General features: G+C 52.7%; 1 protein-coding gene across 1 annotated transcript; it reads right to left on the bottom strand.

The window, feature by feature from the left end:
• Positions 1-301: 301 nt before the first annotated feature.
• On the bottom strand, positions 302-15,967 carry si:ch211-167b20.8 (uncharacterized). The gene is made up of 4 exons (XM_015363781.2): positions 15,138-15,967; positions 9,236-9,291; positions 8,274-8,347; positions 302-5,397 (listed from the first exon to the last, which is right to left on the bottom strand). The coding sequence occupies exons 1-4, from the start codon at positions 15,965-15,967 to the stop codon at positions 4,183-4,185; spliced, it is 2,175 nt and encodes a 724-aa protein (XP_015219267.2). The 3' UTR covers positions 302-4,182.
• Between the last annotated feature and the right edge of the window lie 730 nt (positions 15,968-16,697).

The raw sequence follows: 16,697 nt of genomic DNA, 5'->3' as shown, positions 1-16,697 counted from the left end.
TGAACCTGAGATCCTGTCTTCCTTCTAGAAATGGCTGGATCAATTAGCTACTTATTACCAAATGGGCTTTATGGGCTGAATGGCGTCCTTTTGTTTTTAACAGTTCTTACACTCTATATACTGTATAGATGAAAAAAAAACCCAACAAATTACAGATGTCAGATTACAAATAGCAGCATAAGAAGATAGATAGATGACAGGTGGATATAGATAGCACTTAAAATAGTGCTACAGTATACCTGAATACCTTTATAGTAGTATTATGAAACTCAAAGAAAGAAACAACACGTGTGCTCAGAAATTAGCTTCCAGACAAAATTGTGGTGGGTTTATTGTCTTCACACAAACACACAGTCATGAAATGGGCTCTGGCACTGCAGAGTCTTTTTAACACACAGGTCTTAGGACAAGCATATCCCAGCATGCTGAGGCCTGGTGAAAGCAGCAGGAAGGCTGCTCTGAAAAAAAAAACGCTCTGCTGGTTTGACTATCACGAGCGAGTCTTAAGCACCGTCTTGCATCGACATTTTGAAAATCCAGAAATAAAAACAACAAATAACTCAAATTCACAGCAAGAGTGGACAACACAGAGAGGAATTCTCAAATTCACTGTGTCCAAGCAAACACAACAGAGACTGGAACTATCCTCTGTATTGTATCTATTTTAACAAACCAGAAACAGAATCTTCCACATTAAATTTCAAAGACATTTCACACCAGTATATATTCCTTTGTTTATTAAAATACTTGTATATATAAAGTAAGGAGACTATAGATAGTAGAAGTGATAAAAAGTGTAGCTTTTACATGTTTACCTTATAGCACAATCATTACAGCATCAGCAAGAATATGTCAGTTTCATGAGAACCACGTCAGCCCACATGTAGCTTTGATCAGGAAATAAAACAAACTTTCCGAAGGCTGAGAGAAGTGTTTTTCATGGTGACGGCCTGAACGTAGACCATTCACCTAAAAAAATCCAGTTTCTATCTTAGACACCAGCTTCTTGGCCAAACTCTAATGCCTAACCCACACTGCCTCCCTCTCTCTCTCCCAGTGCCTCGGCTCTAACCTCCACAATTAACTACAAGGAGAATCTGTGTCCCTTCTCTGTTGCTGAGCTCGATACACACGGGACTGTCATGCTGCCCACACACTAGACTAAGGCTGATGCAGGTGTACTGTCTCTCATCCCCTCAGCTCTGATCACTAGATGACATTGACACTGACACTTGCTAACTTTACGCGTAAAGCTACTGTCTCTTCATCCCTCTGTTTCTATCTAGGAAGGCACTCTGCTTCTCCGATTTATGGCTCATGCACGGAGTGCAGTCTTCACTTCAGCTGCACGGCTAAGGAAGACACCCCTGGCTCTGGCACTGCAGAGTCTTTTTAACACACAGCTCTTAGGACAAGCATATCCCAGCATGCTGAGGCCTGGTGAAAGCAGCAGGAAGGCTGCTCTGAAAAAAAAAATGCTCTGCTGGTTTGACTATCACGAGCGAGTCTTAAGCACCATCTTGCATCAACGTTTTGAAAATCCCAGAAATAAAAAACGATAAATAGCTCGGATGCGCAGCATGAGTGGGAACAGGAAGTGGTGTGAAGTCAGGGCTGGAGAAGAGTTTTAAGACGAGGGGGCTGGTCTGCACACGAGCCCTGGGAAAGGAAACGGTTAAGCGATCCAGCTCATTCTCTTGAACGGGCCGTGTCCTCTGCTGGAAAGGCTCTTTCTCACGGTGGCGCCTGCTCTTCGTTGAGCGAAGCAAGCAATGAGACTGCTGTTGCTGACAAACATTGAATTTCCGAGGAAAAACATCACGTCATGAGTCATGAATCAAAGTGGAAATCACCAGTATGCTTACATCTGAGGACACAAATATTGGCCCTGTCAAACAGTGGGGCAACAGGGAGGCTCAGTGGTCGGCATCACTGCCTCTCAGCGCTGGGGCCCTGGGCTCTATTCCCGACCTGGGCTGCTGTCTGTGTGGAGTCTGCATGTTCTCCATATGTTCACATTGGGTTTCCCCCAGGTGCTCTCACAGGACAGAGACATACTGGTAGGTTAATTGGCTTCTGGGAAAACTGGCCCTGGTGTGTGCATGTCTGTGTCTGTCCTGTGCTGGACTGGTGCCCAGTGCTTGCCGAGATAGACTCTGGCTCCCCCACGACGCCATACTGGATAAAGAGGTTAGAAAATAGATGGATGGATCTTAAAATAGTACACAGTTAACACATGTTGACTACCACTTGGCGAATGAACATCTAATAATCTTAAAAGAGGTAGAGCTGACAGTTACAGTTAATGTTTATTGCTGTTAAGTCAGTACCTTGTTTCAGACACAGCCAGGCTGGAAGTGCTTGAAACATGCTGAAACATGCACATAAGTATTAAACGAAACCCTTGCTTGTCAGGCTGGCTCTCTCCTGGCCACAGCCATCGTATTCGAGCAGTAACACTAGTATTACTGACCGGCCATCTATACTGTGTTTCAGTGGGGTCTGTTTGAAAACGGATTCAAAAGTACTGGAGCAGCTTCAAAACTTCCTTCCTTTGCAAAATGATGGTGCATCGTTGCAAATGGTACTGCAGATGACGCAAAGATGTAGGAATGTCCCTAGGGAGCCCCTCCCTCAGTTTACGGGGGTGGGTGTGTGTGTGTGTTTCAGGCGAGAGCGGGGTTATGCTCTTGTTTTCCTGATTAAAAAAACAATTCAGTGAACTGATCGGGCAATACAAAATACCTTCCCATGATGGCTGTGCTTTTCCATAGTGATTCTATACAGTTACATTCACTTTGCCAATAAAGAAGCGTAAGAGTACCTCTTTACTGTATAATCTAGAGTAACACAGGACAGTACCACATTCCAGGAGCACACGGAAGTTTGTCACTTCTGTCCTGCACCTCAGGAGCTGTTGCCTGCTATTGCAAGGGCTGTCATGGCTTTCCTGTTAGGATTTACAAAGGACAGGAGAATGTGCTCCGACTTCATCCAAGCTGCACTTTATAATGAGCACTGACTGAGCTACACTGCGATACACCACGTAAGAGTCTGTTCCGTCTTCTTCAGGAGGAAAACCACTGTGCTTAAAGTGACAGTCGAATCCAGGACCACAGTCCCATGGAGAATTTCTTTACAGCCAGTTAATGGCAAGATAAACATGCCGTCGAGCCTCTGTAGCCTTTAGACACTGCAGAGGAGTAACAGGCTGTGACTGACGACACTCTCGGAAACCTTATGCCTGCTCCAGCCAGATTTGAGGCCTGCCATGTGGAAGATACAGGAGACCCAAAAATACAGCATTTTCTTTAGGTCCATAGTTTCAATAGATGAGTTCTTATATTTAACCTGCTCCTGCACATCTGTTGTACCTTAGGATCATTCTCATAAGTGCCATGTGTAGAGTTTAGGGGTGCCCGGGATGCCCTGCGGTCGAGCTCTGCACTCGAGGTAAAGGTGCAGGAGCAGGGGCTGAAGAAGAGGGTCACACAGACAGCGCCTGTACTAGGTATCAAGCAGACGTCTTATCTAGGCCCATGCAGTATATCCTGGACAGGCCTTTAAAGATGCCTCATCAACTAAAATAAATGAGAGAACTGAGCATCGAAACCCACCCTGATTACTCTGAGCGGATGCTGGTGATCTGTATTATTGTGTATGATTAGAGCTGTGACTTGATTTTTCTGTTGAACTACTATGAGCAGTTACCACACTGATCGAGCAGACTTGATCTTCCTGCGCAACATTTGTCAGGCTACTGCCATTTGACAATAAGGGGCAAGCTGCTATAGCAATTAAACACCTGAGACCACGGTCCGTGTCCGAGCCCTCTCGCACACACGTTAGGCAAATCGAACCTAGCCGTTTCTCGAAAAGAATCGAAAACCCTGATTTCCTGAAGCTGGCTGTCAGCTGTAACTGTTAGCCACTCCAGTATTGCACCCCCCTGCGGAAAGTACCACCCCAGACATCCTGATCAGCAGAGCTGCTCTGCTTCCTGCCCCCTTAGGAGGTGAACACAAGCACAGCTCAGTGCTGTGGGCTACATGCCACATGATTCTACACCCCGCCGTTCAGTCAAGAGAGCACACAACACCACCCAACTGGAGTTTGCTAAACTGCGCCTGTACTTGGAACAGAAAGGCATGGATGCTGGACGCTGGACGCTGGACGCTGCGGTCAGAAGCAGTGGGACAGGAGGTACACGGCTATGAAGAGGAAGATGGTGGGATTGTTCAGACCTACTGCCAGGCAGGCGGCGAGCCCCAGGACAGACAAGGACTGGATGAAGGCCTGGTTCAGTCGCTCCTGACTCTCTGCGTGCGGAGTCACCAGTCTCCACCGGGGGGCGCTCTGCTCTGTCCCTCCGGCCAGCGGGCCTGTGCTTGGGCGCGCCGCAGGTTCCTCCGTTCCTCCGTCGCCGTGGAGTTCCTGGTCCGCAGACTCCGCCATGCGCCGGTGCCCCTGCTGCCCCCTCGGCAGCGGACCCACCTGCTGCCTGGCTCTTTCCACAGAGGGGGAGCACGCTGCGAGACCGGGGGAGCCCCCTGTGGGGGCCCCCAGACCTGCTGCGCCGGCGTGCTCCTCTGGGACCGGTGCCGTGTCGGCCCCCGCCCGCCGGTGGGGCGTCAGCGCGGAGGGGAGCCCAGTCGCGGGCTCTGCCGGGCCCACATGCTGCTCTCCGGTGGGGCCCAGTCGGGTGACCCCAGGTGGGTGCCAGGGGCAGGAGGGCAACACGCCTGGCACCTCCTCCCCTCCGGCTTGAAGAGACTCCCCTGCTGGGCGTCCGCCATCCTCCCGGGCCGCGCCGAAGCTGGCGTCCAGCAGGGGGCAGCGGGGCGCCCGCTGGCCCTCCTCTCCGGCGCTCTGCGGCGGTGCTGCCCTCCCGCGGCTCCTCTCTGCCCTCGAGGCCTCGAGGATTTCCGCCACGAGACCTAGCTCCTCTGACTCGGGGTCCACGGGAATGTGGGGTGTCATCTCGGGGTTCGCCAGCAGAGGCGACTTGGCTGGGTCTGCATAGGGGCTCATAACTGTGGGTTTGGGGTGAGTGACCCCAGTCTCCCCCAGGGCTTGGGAGAGGACGTCCTGCACAGGCTGGCCGGCGACCCCCAGACTGGCCGTGAGCTCTTTCACTGCGCAGGGGGACCAGGGGTCCCTCTCAAGGCGCCCTTCAGGATTGCGGGGTGTCTGTGCAGTAGGGGTCACTGTCACGGGCGAAGCTGTGACTGTGTGGGGTGAAAGGGGGATCTCGGGGCTCTCTGATGACCCCCAGTTCTCCCCGCAGGCCGGTGCTGATGGGAGCTGGGGGCTCTTCAGAGACGGAGTCACCTCTGTGAAAGCTGAATGGGGGTCTATGCTGAACTCGGGTGAAAGGCTGGGCTTAGACTTTGTGACCTGTGGGTGTAAACATGAAAAATAATAATAATCAAAGGTCTGCTCTGGTTAAATACGCAAACAGGTTCTGCTTTGAGACTCTGAACCCCATAGCGAGAAATGAAGACGGGGGGCCGGGTAGATTAGTACAGATGCTTGGTTATTTGAGATATTATTTAGAACCACACTGTGGCTTCAACCACTTTCTGCAGTGTTTGCATGTGTCCTTGTTTGTGCCTGTGTTTGCAATTTGCAAAGAAACCAGATGCACAATCCCAGTATAACCAGAAGCAGTTCTGAGACGGAGCAGGAGTGTTGCCAGTTTCCTTTCCCTGGTCGTACCTCTGTGTACCGTGAGCAGTGCAGGACAGGGAAGTCCTGACACTGGCTCCTCCACACCCATGAATCAGACCTGACCAAATTCCCCGATTCCCATGAAAAACAGATTCCTTTCTGCACGTTAGCCAAGCTGCCCCTTTTTAAAACCTCACATCTGTGCATCATGGTGCAGGTGGGCACGTGCTCATCTCTGCCTCAGATACCAAGCTACTGGCACAAAAGGCTCACTGAGTCCACAGCTGAAGGCTTGGTGCTCTGGTGGGTTTGCCCTCGTTCCTATGGGCACCATCCCAGAGACCTGTGGCTGGAGCGGCAATGTGAGCTGACCTGTCCAGAGCCAAGACTGGCACGTCCACCCCCAGCTCAGCCCTGTCTCTGCCAGCTGGGAGCGATCAACACACCCTTGCTCTTCAGAGCCTCATGTCTCCACTGCATGGTGATGCTTCTTCAGGGGCGGCTGAATGAATGTGCCTGAGCTCCCAGCACACTCCGAGTAAAAACAGGGAAATGTGCACCTACACACCAGGAGAGGTGTAAGGATGGACTCGTCAGAATAATGTTCTGAGCTTTTCCAGCCCACCTTCTGCCTGGGCACAGCATTAACCCTGGGTGGTCTTTGTCATTTTCAGGTCGGCATCATTGTGCAGAAGTCTCTCTGGGAAGCTGGGCATGCTCACGAAACAACCATGTTCACAGTTTCAGGTGAAACACAGACAGAGGTCTGCACGATGCCGGGCAGCCCGTACACCCCTTGACCCCCTGTCAGGCACACACCTGTTACCATTCACGTGTTAGAACCCATTCCCTGCACTGGAGGGGGTCAAGGGTCAGCCTTGGCTGTTAGTAAAGCCGCAACAAACTGGTCTGCAGTCTTTAAGAGTTAATGTTTCCTGCTCAGACAGAATTTGCACTCAATGCGAATAACTAAGAGGTACAGCTCATATGCAAGGTTATTTTGTGTGTACGTTAGTCAGACTTCCAAATCTCCCATTAAATCTGTTACGTTTGGCAAGTTATTTGGGATCATTCAAGACCTGAATTAGTGAAAAGGTGGCTCTTTCATTCCAGGTTCCTGCCCTACATAGTTAAATAGTTAATTAAGCCTGGTCCTGCACTTCAAGTGCCTGACGCACTTATTGCAGAATGCACGTGGTTGTGTATCTGCCCTGAACAGCAGAGTGGAATGACCCAAGATGGGGAAACACTGTAAACTCGCATGGGACAAGACAAGACCGTGTGATGACTTTACACCAAGAAAAGACAAAAGAAGTTGGAGTGTTATTGAAATGGCAAGCAGGCAGAAAGCAAGCGAACGTTACCTAAATTGTTGCTGAAGCTTCAATGAGCTGTGATCAACAGAAAACATGACATTAGACAAGCAGCCAGGGACACAACTGCAGTGAAACGGCATTAATAAAAGATGTGGTCTTTTTGAGAAAGAAGGTTTTCAGTCCTTGTGAAATACATTGTGTTTTCCTTTTTTAAAACGTAGCGTGGTACGTCCTCACACAGACCCTAGACTACTGTCCCAAGTTATGAATTGCTGAGATCTGAGACTTCATCTCCTTGTTCTTTGAATCAGACACATGAGGGTCAAAGGCCCTCTTGGCTCTCACTGCCCGTGAAGTCTTAATTAGTTCATTAGCACCAACGAACCTCTTAATAGAGAGTTTGCCTTGCCTGGTGCTTATGAACCTAGTATTTTCTGTTTTTTGCCTAGTTACTGAACTGCCCCAGTAAAAATTGAGAATGTTAGAATGACTACAGATGAGAGGAGGCCAACTGGCCCATTTAGATCCCTGGGAATTCAGCAGCTGACTCTGGCTTTGTGTGAATGAAGCCAGAGTACCGGGTTTGAAACTTTCAAGAAATAGCTTAATAAACTTGCTTAGCTGTCTCTGCACTCCCGCAGATAACTGGACAACTCCCCCAGAGAGCTGAGCTTGACCAGAGACCGGAGGGTCAGTCAGGGCCAACCTGGAGCTCTGCCACAGGTGTAACCTGAATCGGGGTCCCATGTGGATGAGGCACAGGTCACCCCCCTCAGTGCTGGTGCTGCAGCAGTTTTTTGCTCATGAGAACAGTAGCTGTGCCCACATCAGGGAGGGGGCAGGCCTGTCAATTCTCCAGATGTTAATGGTCCCTCCGCAGGGAAAACAGAGTCTACATCACTAAACCCGTTACAAATTAACCTCATGCACTCAGACTTCAACGCACAGCAGTAAAGTATCCTGGTCCTGGAGAAGCAGAGCAGCAGCCGGCCAATGACCGACATCATGAGACAGCGAGGACAGCAGTCCTGCTCTGCACAGTGAGGACATCATGTCTCTCAGCACAGTGAGGACAGCAGTCCTGCTCTGCACAGCGAGGACAGCAGTCCGAAGGAATGAGGAAGAGGTGTCATGGATGAGTGTTGCCTACAGCTGTCTGAGGGGAAGGGTAATGATGTGTAAGAGGGATAAAGCACAGAGCATTTTCTTTAAAGAAAAGCAGAAAGTAGGAGCTGCTGTCCTTAGGGTTTTTGTGGGGGTGGGCGCCCAAACCTCCAGCACTCTCACCTCTATATCGATTTGTGGGTGAACAGGCACGGGTCGCAGCACGTCCGCCTCGCTCACTGCTCTCCGGGGGCTCTCTGGGGGAAAGAACACGCAGCAGTGAGACGGGGGTGTTCCCAGCTCGGCTCACTCCCTGCAGCTCGCGACAGCGAGAGCTGCTGAGGCGCGGTGAGGACAATGAGCTGGAAACTGTCTGGAAAGACATGGGAAACACGGGGAACACGGGGAGCCCCCTCTGTCTCAGGGAGCTGAGGTTCCTACAGATACAGGACACTGCCCTTCCTTTGTGCTGGAGCAAAGTCCAGCCATCACCTACAATATTCAGAGTGTACAGGTTTTACCGATTCAAGTATCTTCTACATCTGAAAGACATGAAATAACCTCACTCTGTCAGTCAGAAGTGTTTCAGAAGTAAAGCTACAATAATTTCACATAACTGCACATCTTTTTAATATTGTAACTCCTCACAGATATGCTGCATTAATCACTATTTTTTTACCACATGAGCATGTTGACAGTGAATTATACTCATGCAATTAAATATTAAATATATATTTCCTGGCAAAAACATTCTAATTCCAGGTGTACCTGTGCCTGTGCAGGGCCTCTCCTGCCTGAACCAGACGCCCTGGACTCCAGCAGGTTTGGAAATACAGTGAAAAGCATAAGCAGTGGGACAGTCCTGTGAAATTTCATTTTTGCTGTGTACTTACAAAATGTGTATTTCAGAATAAAAGATAACAGTGAGGCCATAGTACAGAATGCCAGCTGTTGTTTCTGGGTGTTATTTTGCAGTCATGTTAGAACAATGTCACTAGCCATATTCTCAGAGCTCTGGACAAGGTGTCCTAGAACCTTACACCAGCCCACCTAACGAGTTTCTATCCTTCCTCGTGCTGCTGGAAAATCTGGACAGCAAGAAACACTCCCATCAAATTCAGAAACAGCCCCCAAGGTCCACTCACCCTGCTCCCGCCTCATCACAGCTTCCATGTGATCGTCTTCGCACTCCACTCCTGCTCTGGAAAGAAAAGGGAACACAGAGACCTCAGATCCACAGCTCACTGGGCCCAGGTCCAACCCACTGTCCCCACACGGGCCTGCAGGTCTCACTGTCCCCACACGGGCCTGCAGGTCCCACTGTCCCCACACGGGCCTGAGGTCTCACTGTCCCCACACGGGCCTGAGGTCTCACTGTCCCCACACGGGCCTGCAGATCTCACTGTCCCCACACAGGCCTGCAGGTCTCACTGTCCCCACACAGGCCTGCAGGTCTCACTGTCCCCACACAGGCCTGCAGGTCTCACTGTCCCCACACGGGCCTGCAGGTCTCACTGTCCCCACACGGGCCTGCAGGTCCCACTGTCCCCACACGGGCCTGCAGGTCTCACTGTCCCCACACGGGCCTGCAGGTCCCACTGTCCCCACACGGGCCTGAGGTCTCACTGTCCCCACACGGGCCTGAGGTCCCACTGTCCCCACACGGGCCTGAGGTCTCACTGCCTGTCTCTGTGCTCAGGGAACAGGGGAGGGGGGGGGCTTCCTATCAGAGCAAATCTCAGCCCTTCAGCCTGACATTTCCACGGCTTCACTAAGGAATCCGCTCCCTGTCCTAATTCGTCCTTCTGTGTATGCAGTTGATTTATAGCGCTCTTCGGTCACATGAAGCTTCACAGTGATGAAGTGCTTTTTCCTTCCACTGGGCTGCTGCTTCAGTGTCAGTCAAGTCTTAACAACAGGTGAAGCACTAAAGCCTCTGGCAGGCTGAGCTCGCCTGGAGGGGGAGGGGGGGGTAAGGACAGCTCATGTTTGTCAAATAACTAGCTTGTCCACCAGGCTAGGAAAAGGCCAGGGGTCAAGCAGGGTTTGTCAAGTCCGTAGATCTCCTTAGCCAAGCTGTTATCTTGGGATTTGTTAGAAAAGCTGGCCAGGCCTATGCAGAATGTAGGATTAGATTAGTCCCAGAGCCCTGCTGCCTTTTGACTGGGATTTTTGAGAACTCTGCTGGGGCTCAGCCTTCCAGGCAAAAGCAGCAATGCTGAGCTACAGCACCATAAAAAACACAGAAGACACAGCAACACAGTATAGTAAGGCTCATCCTGGCAGACTGATCAGGGGCCTTATACAAATACAGAAAGCTGATGCTGACGCACCAGGACAAATAGCTTTTCATATTGATGTTTTCATACTGCTGTCGGTATGCGAAGGCCTACGCTGAGAGCTGAGGGTTCGAGCCGAAGAACAGGAAGAAAGCAAAACCTCCCATGGGCAAAAGGCAAATCACAATCACAACTAGTGACACGGGCCGGCGCAGAGCTCTTTACGCCAGCAGGTTGCACTAGTGACACAGGCAGTGCACAGCACAGAGCTCTTTACGCCAGCAGGCTGCACTAGTGACACAGGCCGTGCACAGAGCAGAGCTCTTTACGCCAGCAGACCACACTAGTGACGCGGGCCGTGCACAGCACAGAGCTCTTTATGCCAGCAAGCTGCACTAGTGACACGGGCCGTGCACAGCGCAAAGCTCTGTACGCCAGCAGGCTGCGCTAGTGACACAGGCCATGCACAATGCATGTTCACAATTACATTACGGTTGTCTGTCCTGTTGCAACTGTTTTGGACCATCTAAATATGCGTATACATATGTGGAGTTCTGTTTTTGTACATATTGATTATATAGCTTCATATATAATTGTGGTGAACATGTTCCAATCTGCCCTTTCAGAAATAAACAGCAAATCACACATGCCCTAAGACTAAGAGGCTATAGATCAAGAATTAAATGCAAGAAACCTTTTAATAGAGTCCCAACTTTAAAAGGATGTCTAACACAACTGAAGAGTCTCGGGGAGTGTACAAGAAAGCGTTTGCAAGGTCTGACTGCAGACTACCTCCGTGCACCTGCCCACCATCTATCCGCAGCTCCGGGCCTTGCTCACCGCGGAGGAGCAGGAGCCTATCCCAGCACGCAGTGGGCGCCAGGCAGGGCACGGTCTGCTGGGCACACACACAGACAGACTCTCACACCACGGCCCAGTTTCCACAAACAAATTCACCTAGTTCATCTTCGGACAAAGAGAAAATGGTAAGGAAATAAAGGTCTAAGGACGACAGTTACACAGTTGTGTCGCTACTGTACCTACTAGAGCTCTCAAACTGCAATCAGCTGCTCTTTAATAAGATCATCTGAAATCTCGTATACATTTTTCTTGACCAAAGCATCAGAACATTGGAACAGCAAAAAGGCTATTTGACCCACGGTGCTCAGTCGGTTCTGTCCCCTGCCGAGTACTGCCCCTGTTCGAAATCCTTTTCAACCTCCCCCCCTCCTCTAAGAGGAAATATTTGGAGAAACCAGTCAGGCCTGACCTGGAGAGGTGGGAGGAAGCTGGAGAACCTGGCAAAACCCCATGTGAACACAGGGGCAACATGCAGACTCCTCACAGACAGGTGCCTAGTGACCAGCATTAATCATGAAACATGAAACAGTTTCTTGCCTGCAACTGAAAGAAAAGCTTTTTTTCTTATTTGTGTGCTGGGATGTGACACCCCCACTCTTTCAGGGTACTGTTTCCGGGATAGGACTGAGGGGGGCAAACCACATCTCTCTGCAGGTCACAAAAACATATCATCAACACAAGACCTTTTAGGAGCTCCTTATGAAGAACAACGGACTTTTTCAGGTTTCAGGCTGGAATTATTTGCCATCTTTAGACAATGTGGAAAAGCAATGACGCAATGTCCTCATTTATAATATTGTCAATAATTTTAGTTACCATGTTATAAGAATGATATTGCATCTCTGGAATCAGAAAAGAGCAACCAGATGCCGCGCTCTGGGGGGTCCCGCAGAACCCAACAGCGACCGGATAAAGTAACTGCAACACTTTGGTCTCGAACAGAGACGACTACCAGGCGACCCGATACGAGTATTTAAAACCCTTAACCACACTGACAAAGTCAGCCCAGAGTGAACCTGTAACACGAACCAGGGGCTACAGGTAGAAGCTACGGGAAAGTGTGTTTAAAACTGAGAGCAGGAGGCAGGGGGCTGCGGGAGTCTGGAACACACCGCCCAGTCACGGGGCTGAAGCCGATACCCGGGACTGCGTGGCCGGATGAGCTCATCAGCAGAGCTTCTCCGATCAATCACCCCCCCGCCCGCCAGCAGCCGGCTGCTCACGGCCGCTCTCCCGCGGTCGATGGGACACAGCTCGTCTTTCTGCTCGGCTCCGGAGGGCCAGGACCTGCAGCAGGTTCCCTGCAGGAAAGGTCACTGCGGCACAGGGTGCCCCCCAGCGCGCCCGCCCCTCCGAAAGGTCGGGGTGTAGCCGTCCCCGCGCTGCTATTTTCAGCAGCGGGGAGGGGCACGCTGTCAGCTCCCGGATGTGTAAAAGGGCAAACGTAAATCTATCTGGGGCGGATTGCCCTCCGGGGTTCTTGGACAGAGAGGGCACACGGTCAGCTAAGAACTACGAAACAGCATTTTAACACCGGAATGGAGGACAGGGGGCGCACACTTCTTAGCGAGGCCACTGGAAATACGCCTGCTTCCCGAAAACAGTTCGGTTTAACGGTTCCGGTCGTTTACACGCTGTAGACCCCTTGCCTGGACTTCTGAATTCGAGTCGTGGGCGTTGACGAGAGAAACACAACGCAAAGTCCGTCAGAGGAAAGCCGAGTTTGTGAAAGCTGGGCAAGTGTCCGTCTGACCGTTCCAGTGATGTAACACTCAGCCTCTTACAGAAACCGATGTAGAAATGTTTTCTCCTTATGAAAGATCACAAGGTTGTGCAATGTGACCCATCAGTTTACAACACAAGAATTTTGCTGTTTCCATCCTGGAATTCTACATTCTTTCGGATTTTATTTCTTTGAATCAGACTGCCATGCCTCCTGGCAGTTTCCTGTCTGTAAAACACTGAATCGTACAGGAGCTGTGAAACACTGCTGTAAGCCCAAGGCCTTTGCCTGTGGGCTCCAGGACGTGGCCTGCCCTTGACTTCAGCAGGGAAGTGTGCAAAGTCACACCGAGGCTCGACAGCTTGGGAGTGAAGGTGCAGACAGCTTACAAATCCCCTCCTCTCTCATCTTGTGTTTACGGACCTCAGCCGGGGCTCCTGAAATATCTCCATGAATTGGGTGTGAGGCTGACTGTCAGCCCTGTTTGTGGGCGCTGGGTTCAGCTGCAGACTGAGGCACCTTCTGCATGGTGCTTGCATGCTCCTGTGGGCGCCTACCATCTCCCGCAGACCTGCTGGCAGGGATAATGGCCGTCTCTAAACTGGGCTTCGTGCTGAAGTCGTTGGAAACAGTGTCCTTGAAGTCGGGCATTTCTTACGCTGAGGGCTGACGCACAAACACATTAAGTAAGAGTCTCCTTAAGCAGCCAGCTCGGAGCAGCAGTGCCCAGCTGGACAGAGAGCCCATGGACACAGCGTTCCTGCAGCAGTCCAGGTGAAATTACATCCTTTTGCCTCAAATAATCTGCTTTCTGAGCACAGATGGATGTAATATTTTTAATCACAGATATAGTGTATATATGTAGATGACATAGCTGCAGTAACTACAGAGATGGGTGGCACGGTGGCACAGCAGTTTGCATTGCTGGCACATGGTACTGAGGTCCCTGGTTCAATTCCAGACCCAGGAATCAGACACACTGTCAGTGTGGAGTTAGGGTTAGGGTTAATGCAGGTTTCCTCCCACAGTCCAAAGACAGGCTGGTGGGTTATTTCGCTTCTGGGAAATTTGACCCCGGTGTGGGTGTGTGTGTGTCCTGTGATGGACTGGTGTCCTGTCCAGGGTGTGCCCTGCCTTGTGCTCATTGCCTGCTATATGGGCTATACAGTGTATATATATAGATAGGCTCTGTCTCTCCTGTGACCTTGAATAGGAAGAAGCACTGAGAGAATGGGTGGATTGGGGTGCAGAATAAACATAAACTGACTGCCCTTAAACTTTAATTCACAAACTTGACAATGTGGCTACTTGTGCATATGCGGTGTGTTTTGAACAGTGTTGAACGAGCTTCAGTCTGAAGCGGTGCTGGCGGGAGTGGCTGAAATGCGTCTGTCCGGGTCTGTGGTTCCGTCTCGGGCTGCAGGGTCTGGTACCGAGGTCACGCGCGGTGCGGGCGGGTCGGACACCGAGGGCAGCGAGCCGGCCGTGACGTCACTGCCAATAAGATCACTCCCCCCGTCCAGACACACAGCCGGGTTCCGTCCGCACTGCTGACGCCAGAAGCGCATCTGGCTGCACTATCAGTAGCAACAGCAGGAGCTGCAGCGGGACCCCCGGTCCCGACAAACCGACAAGACCCCCCCACAGCTGAGCTGCTAAAGCAGACGATAAACCTCACCCCCCCCTCCCGCGTGTCCAAAACACAGCAGCGTGCGCGAACTGCCCTGCACCTGCAGTCTCCGCATCCGCTCATACCGGGAGCTCTCCTCCTTCCTCTCCACCTGCGGGCGGGGCAGGTGCTCACGCAGCGCAAACGCTTCCAAACAGCGACTCCGCGACCTCCGCGTTTATCGGAGTAAGAATCAGGCGGGCGCCGCTCGGCTGTGCAGGCAGGGGAGTCCTCGCCGGGGCCGAGGGTACTTCACCAGTAACTTTATCTACTCCTGCTCCTCGGTCATGCCCAGACACAACCGGGATGGGCTCAGCCTGGTAACTCTAGGAAGAGCACAATGAATATTTATGCACCTTACTGGTTGATTGATTTACAAGTCGCAGTGGGGCCCACTGTAAACATCCTTTAGGTGCCCATAAATTCGCTAACGCAATTCTGTTCATCGCGCCTCGATTCAAGCCCCGCGCTCTCCGCTGTTTGGCGAGGGGGCGACCCCACGGGGCGACACTCACCTGCTTCTCCGAGACGGGGCTTTCAGGATGCCCCGGGGCAGCCTCTCTCCAGCGCCCCGGCCGGGCTCCGGGGAAGCGCCCGTCTCCGAGACCCTGAGCTCGGCCGCGTAGTTCGCTCCCTGGTTGTTCGCCCAGTAGACGCCCGCCGGCGTCTCGTACCGCACCACGAACTCCAGGCGGGCGCCGTCGAAGAGGAAGGGGGCGGCGAAGGCGAGCTGGAAGGAGAAGCGGTCGGTCTCCCCGTCGCAGGAGCCCGGCACGTAGTCGGCGACGTGGTCGAAGAAGGTCTTCCAGGCGTCCATGGTGCAGCGCACGTACACGGACTTGTGGTAGGACACGTTCAGGACGCGCACGACCCCCCGCAGCGCGAGGGGCTCGTCTTCCACGGCGGACACGCTCTCCACTTCCACTTTGCGCGCCCGCAGGGCTTCCAGCAGCGCGGAGGCGGCGGGGCAGCTGAAGGCGGGGCAGACCCGGCAGCTCGGGGCGGCGGGGCGGCCTCCGTCGCCCTCCTCCTCCTCGTCTTCCTCCCCGCCGCCGCCGCCCGAGCCGCCGTCTTCGTCCGAGTCGAAGCGGGAGAAGCGCCGGACCTCCACCAGCTCCTGCCCCGCGGCGTCCGCGAAGGACACGCGTCTGCTCAGCGAGGGCTGGCGCGTCCGCAGGTAGTCCGCCGTCTCGTCGAAGACGGACATGCCGCGCTTCCTGGGCACCGGCGAGGACCGGGGCAGCAGGCGGGAGCGCAGAGCCGCCTCCTCGTCCTCGTCCTCCTCCTCCGCCGCCGCCGCCGTCTCCGGGATGGTCAGGAAAGACGAGCGCCTCCCGTTGGACATGCCGGTGGTGGCGAGGTCCCCGGCTCTCCCTCCTCGAAGCCCCCCGTCAGGCTGCGACCCAGAGGCGCGCGGGTCTCCGCATGGGCACGCGGGCCGGTCGAGCAGCTCGTGAGCGAGCCGGACAGCGAGGTCGGGGGCAGCGGCTCGCGCCGGCGGACCCCCCCAGCGGCAGATAAAAACGGGGGCTTCTAAATTTAGCCCGAGGCGCTGGCGTTTCCCAGCTGGGCGGAACAACAACACAACAACAACAAAAACAAAACAAAAAAAAAACTGGCACGAATTCAATGCGTCTTGTTTATTCCTCCATCTCTCGGTCTCTCGCCCTCGCTTGATGAAAAGAAAAGCCGAGCTACATCCCCGTGCCAGTCGCCCCGTCTCGCCTCCTGACGGTCTGATTGGGGAAGAGGCGGCGCTCTCCTCACCGGAGAAACCGCAAGCCACAGTTTCCTCTGCTCTGACGTCGGAGCGATTCCCGGCGCTGCAAGTTCACCGGCGATGATCCACTTCCTAGCTTTTACTGGCCGCACAAAATAAAAGATGGCTCCTCAAGCGTTTCTCCCGATCCGCAGGACGCATTTCTGAAACCTGTTTTCCTCCCTGTCGGACAAGCGCGTTAATAAACGCTGAAGGGCAAGCAAGGGCAGTGCGGCCCAGGACAGGGGAGACGAGCGCTGGTGCAAACGCGCCTGTCGGTCACTCTCCCTGGAGCAGACCTGTCTGTTGCCCACAG

The sequence above is a fragment of the Lepisosteus oculatus genome, chromosome 2 (genome assembly GCF_040954835.1).
Source record: "Lepisosteus oculatus isolate fLepOcu1 chromosome 2, fLepOcu1.hap2, whole genome shotgun sequence".
NCBI classification, from domain to species: domain Eukaryota; kingdom Metazoa; phylum Chordata; class Actinopteri; order Semionotiformes; family Lepisosteidae; genus Lepisosteus; species Lepisosteus oculatus.
The sequence above is the reverse complement of the archived record's forward strand: the minus strand, read 5'-3'. Positions and strand labels throughout refer to the sequence as shown.

Excerpts from the sequence above, each read along its gene's own strand:
- si:ch211-167b20.8 (XM_015363781.2), bottom strand. The coding sequence starts at position 15,967 with ATGTCCAACGGGAGGCGCTCGTCTTTCCTGACCATCCCGGAGACGGCG. Across the intron at positions 9,292-15,137 it reads GCCCCGTCTCGGAGAAGCAG|AGCAGGAGTGGAGTGCGAAG; the intron begins GTGAGTGTCGCC and ends TTTTCTTTCCAG. Across the intron at positions 8,348-9,235 it reads TGTGATGAGGCGGGAGCAGG|AGAGCCCCCGGAGAGCAGTG; the intron begins GTGAGTGGACCT and ends TCTTTCCCCCAG.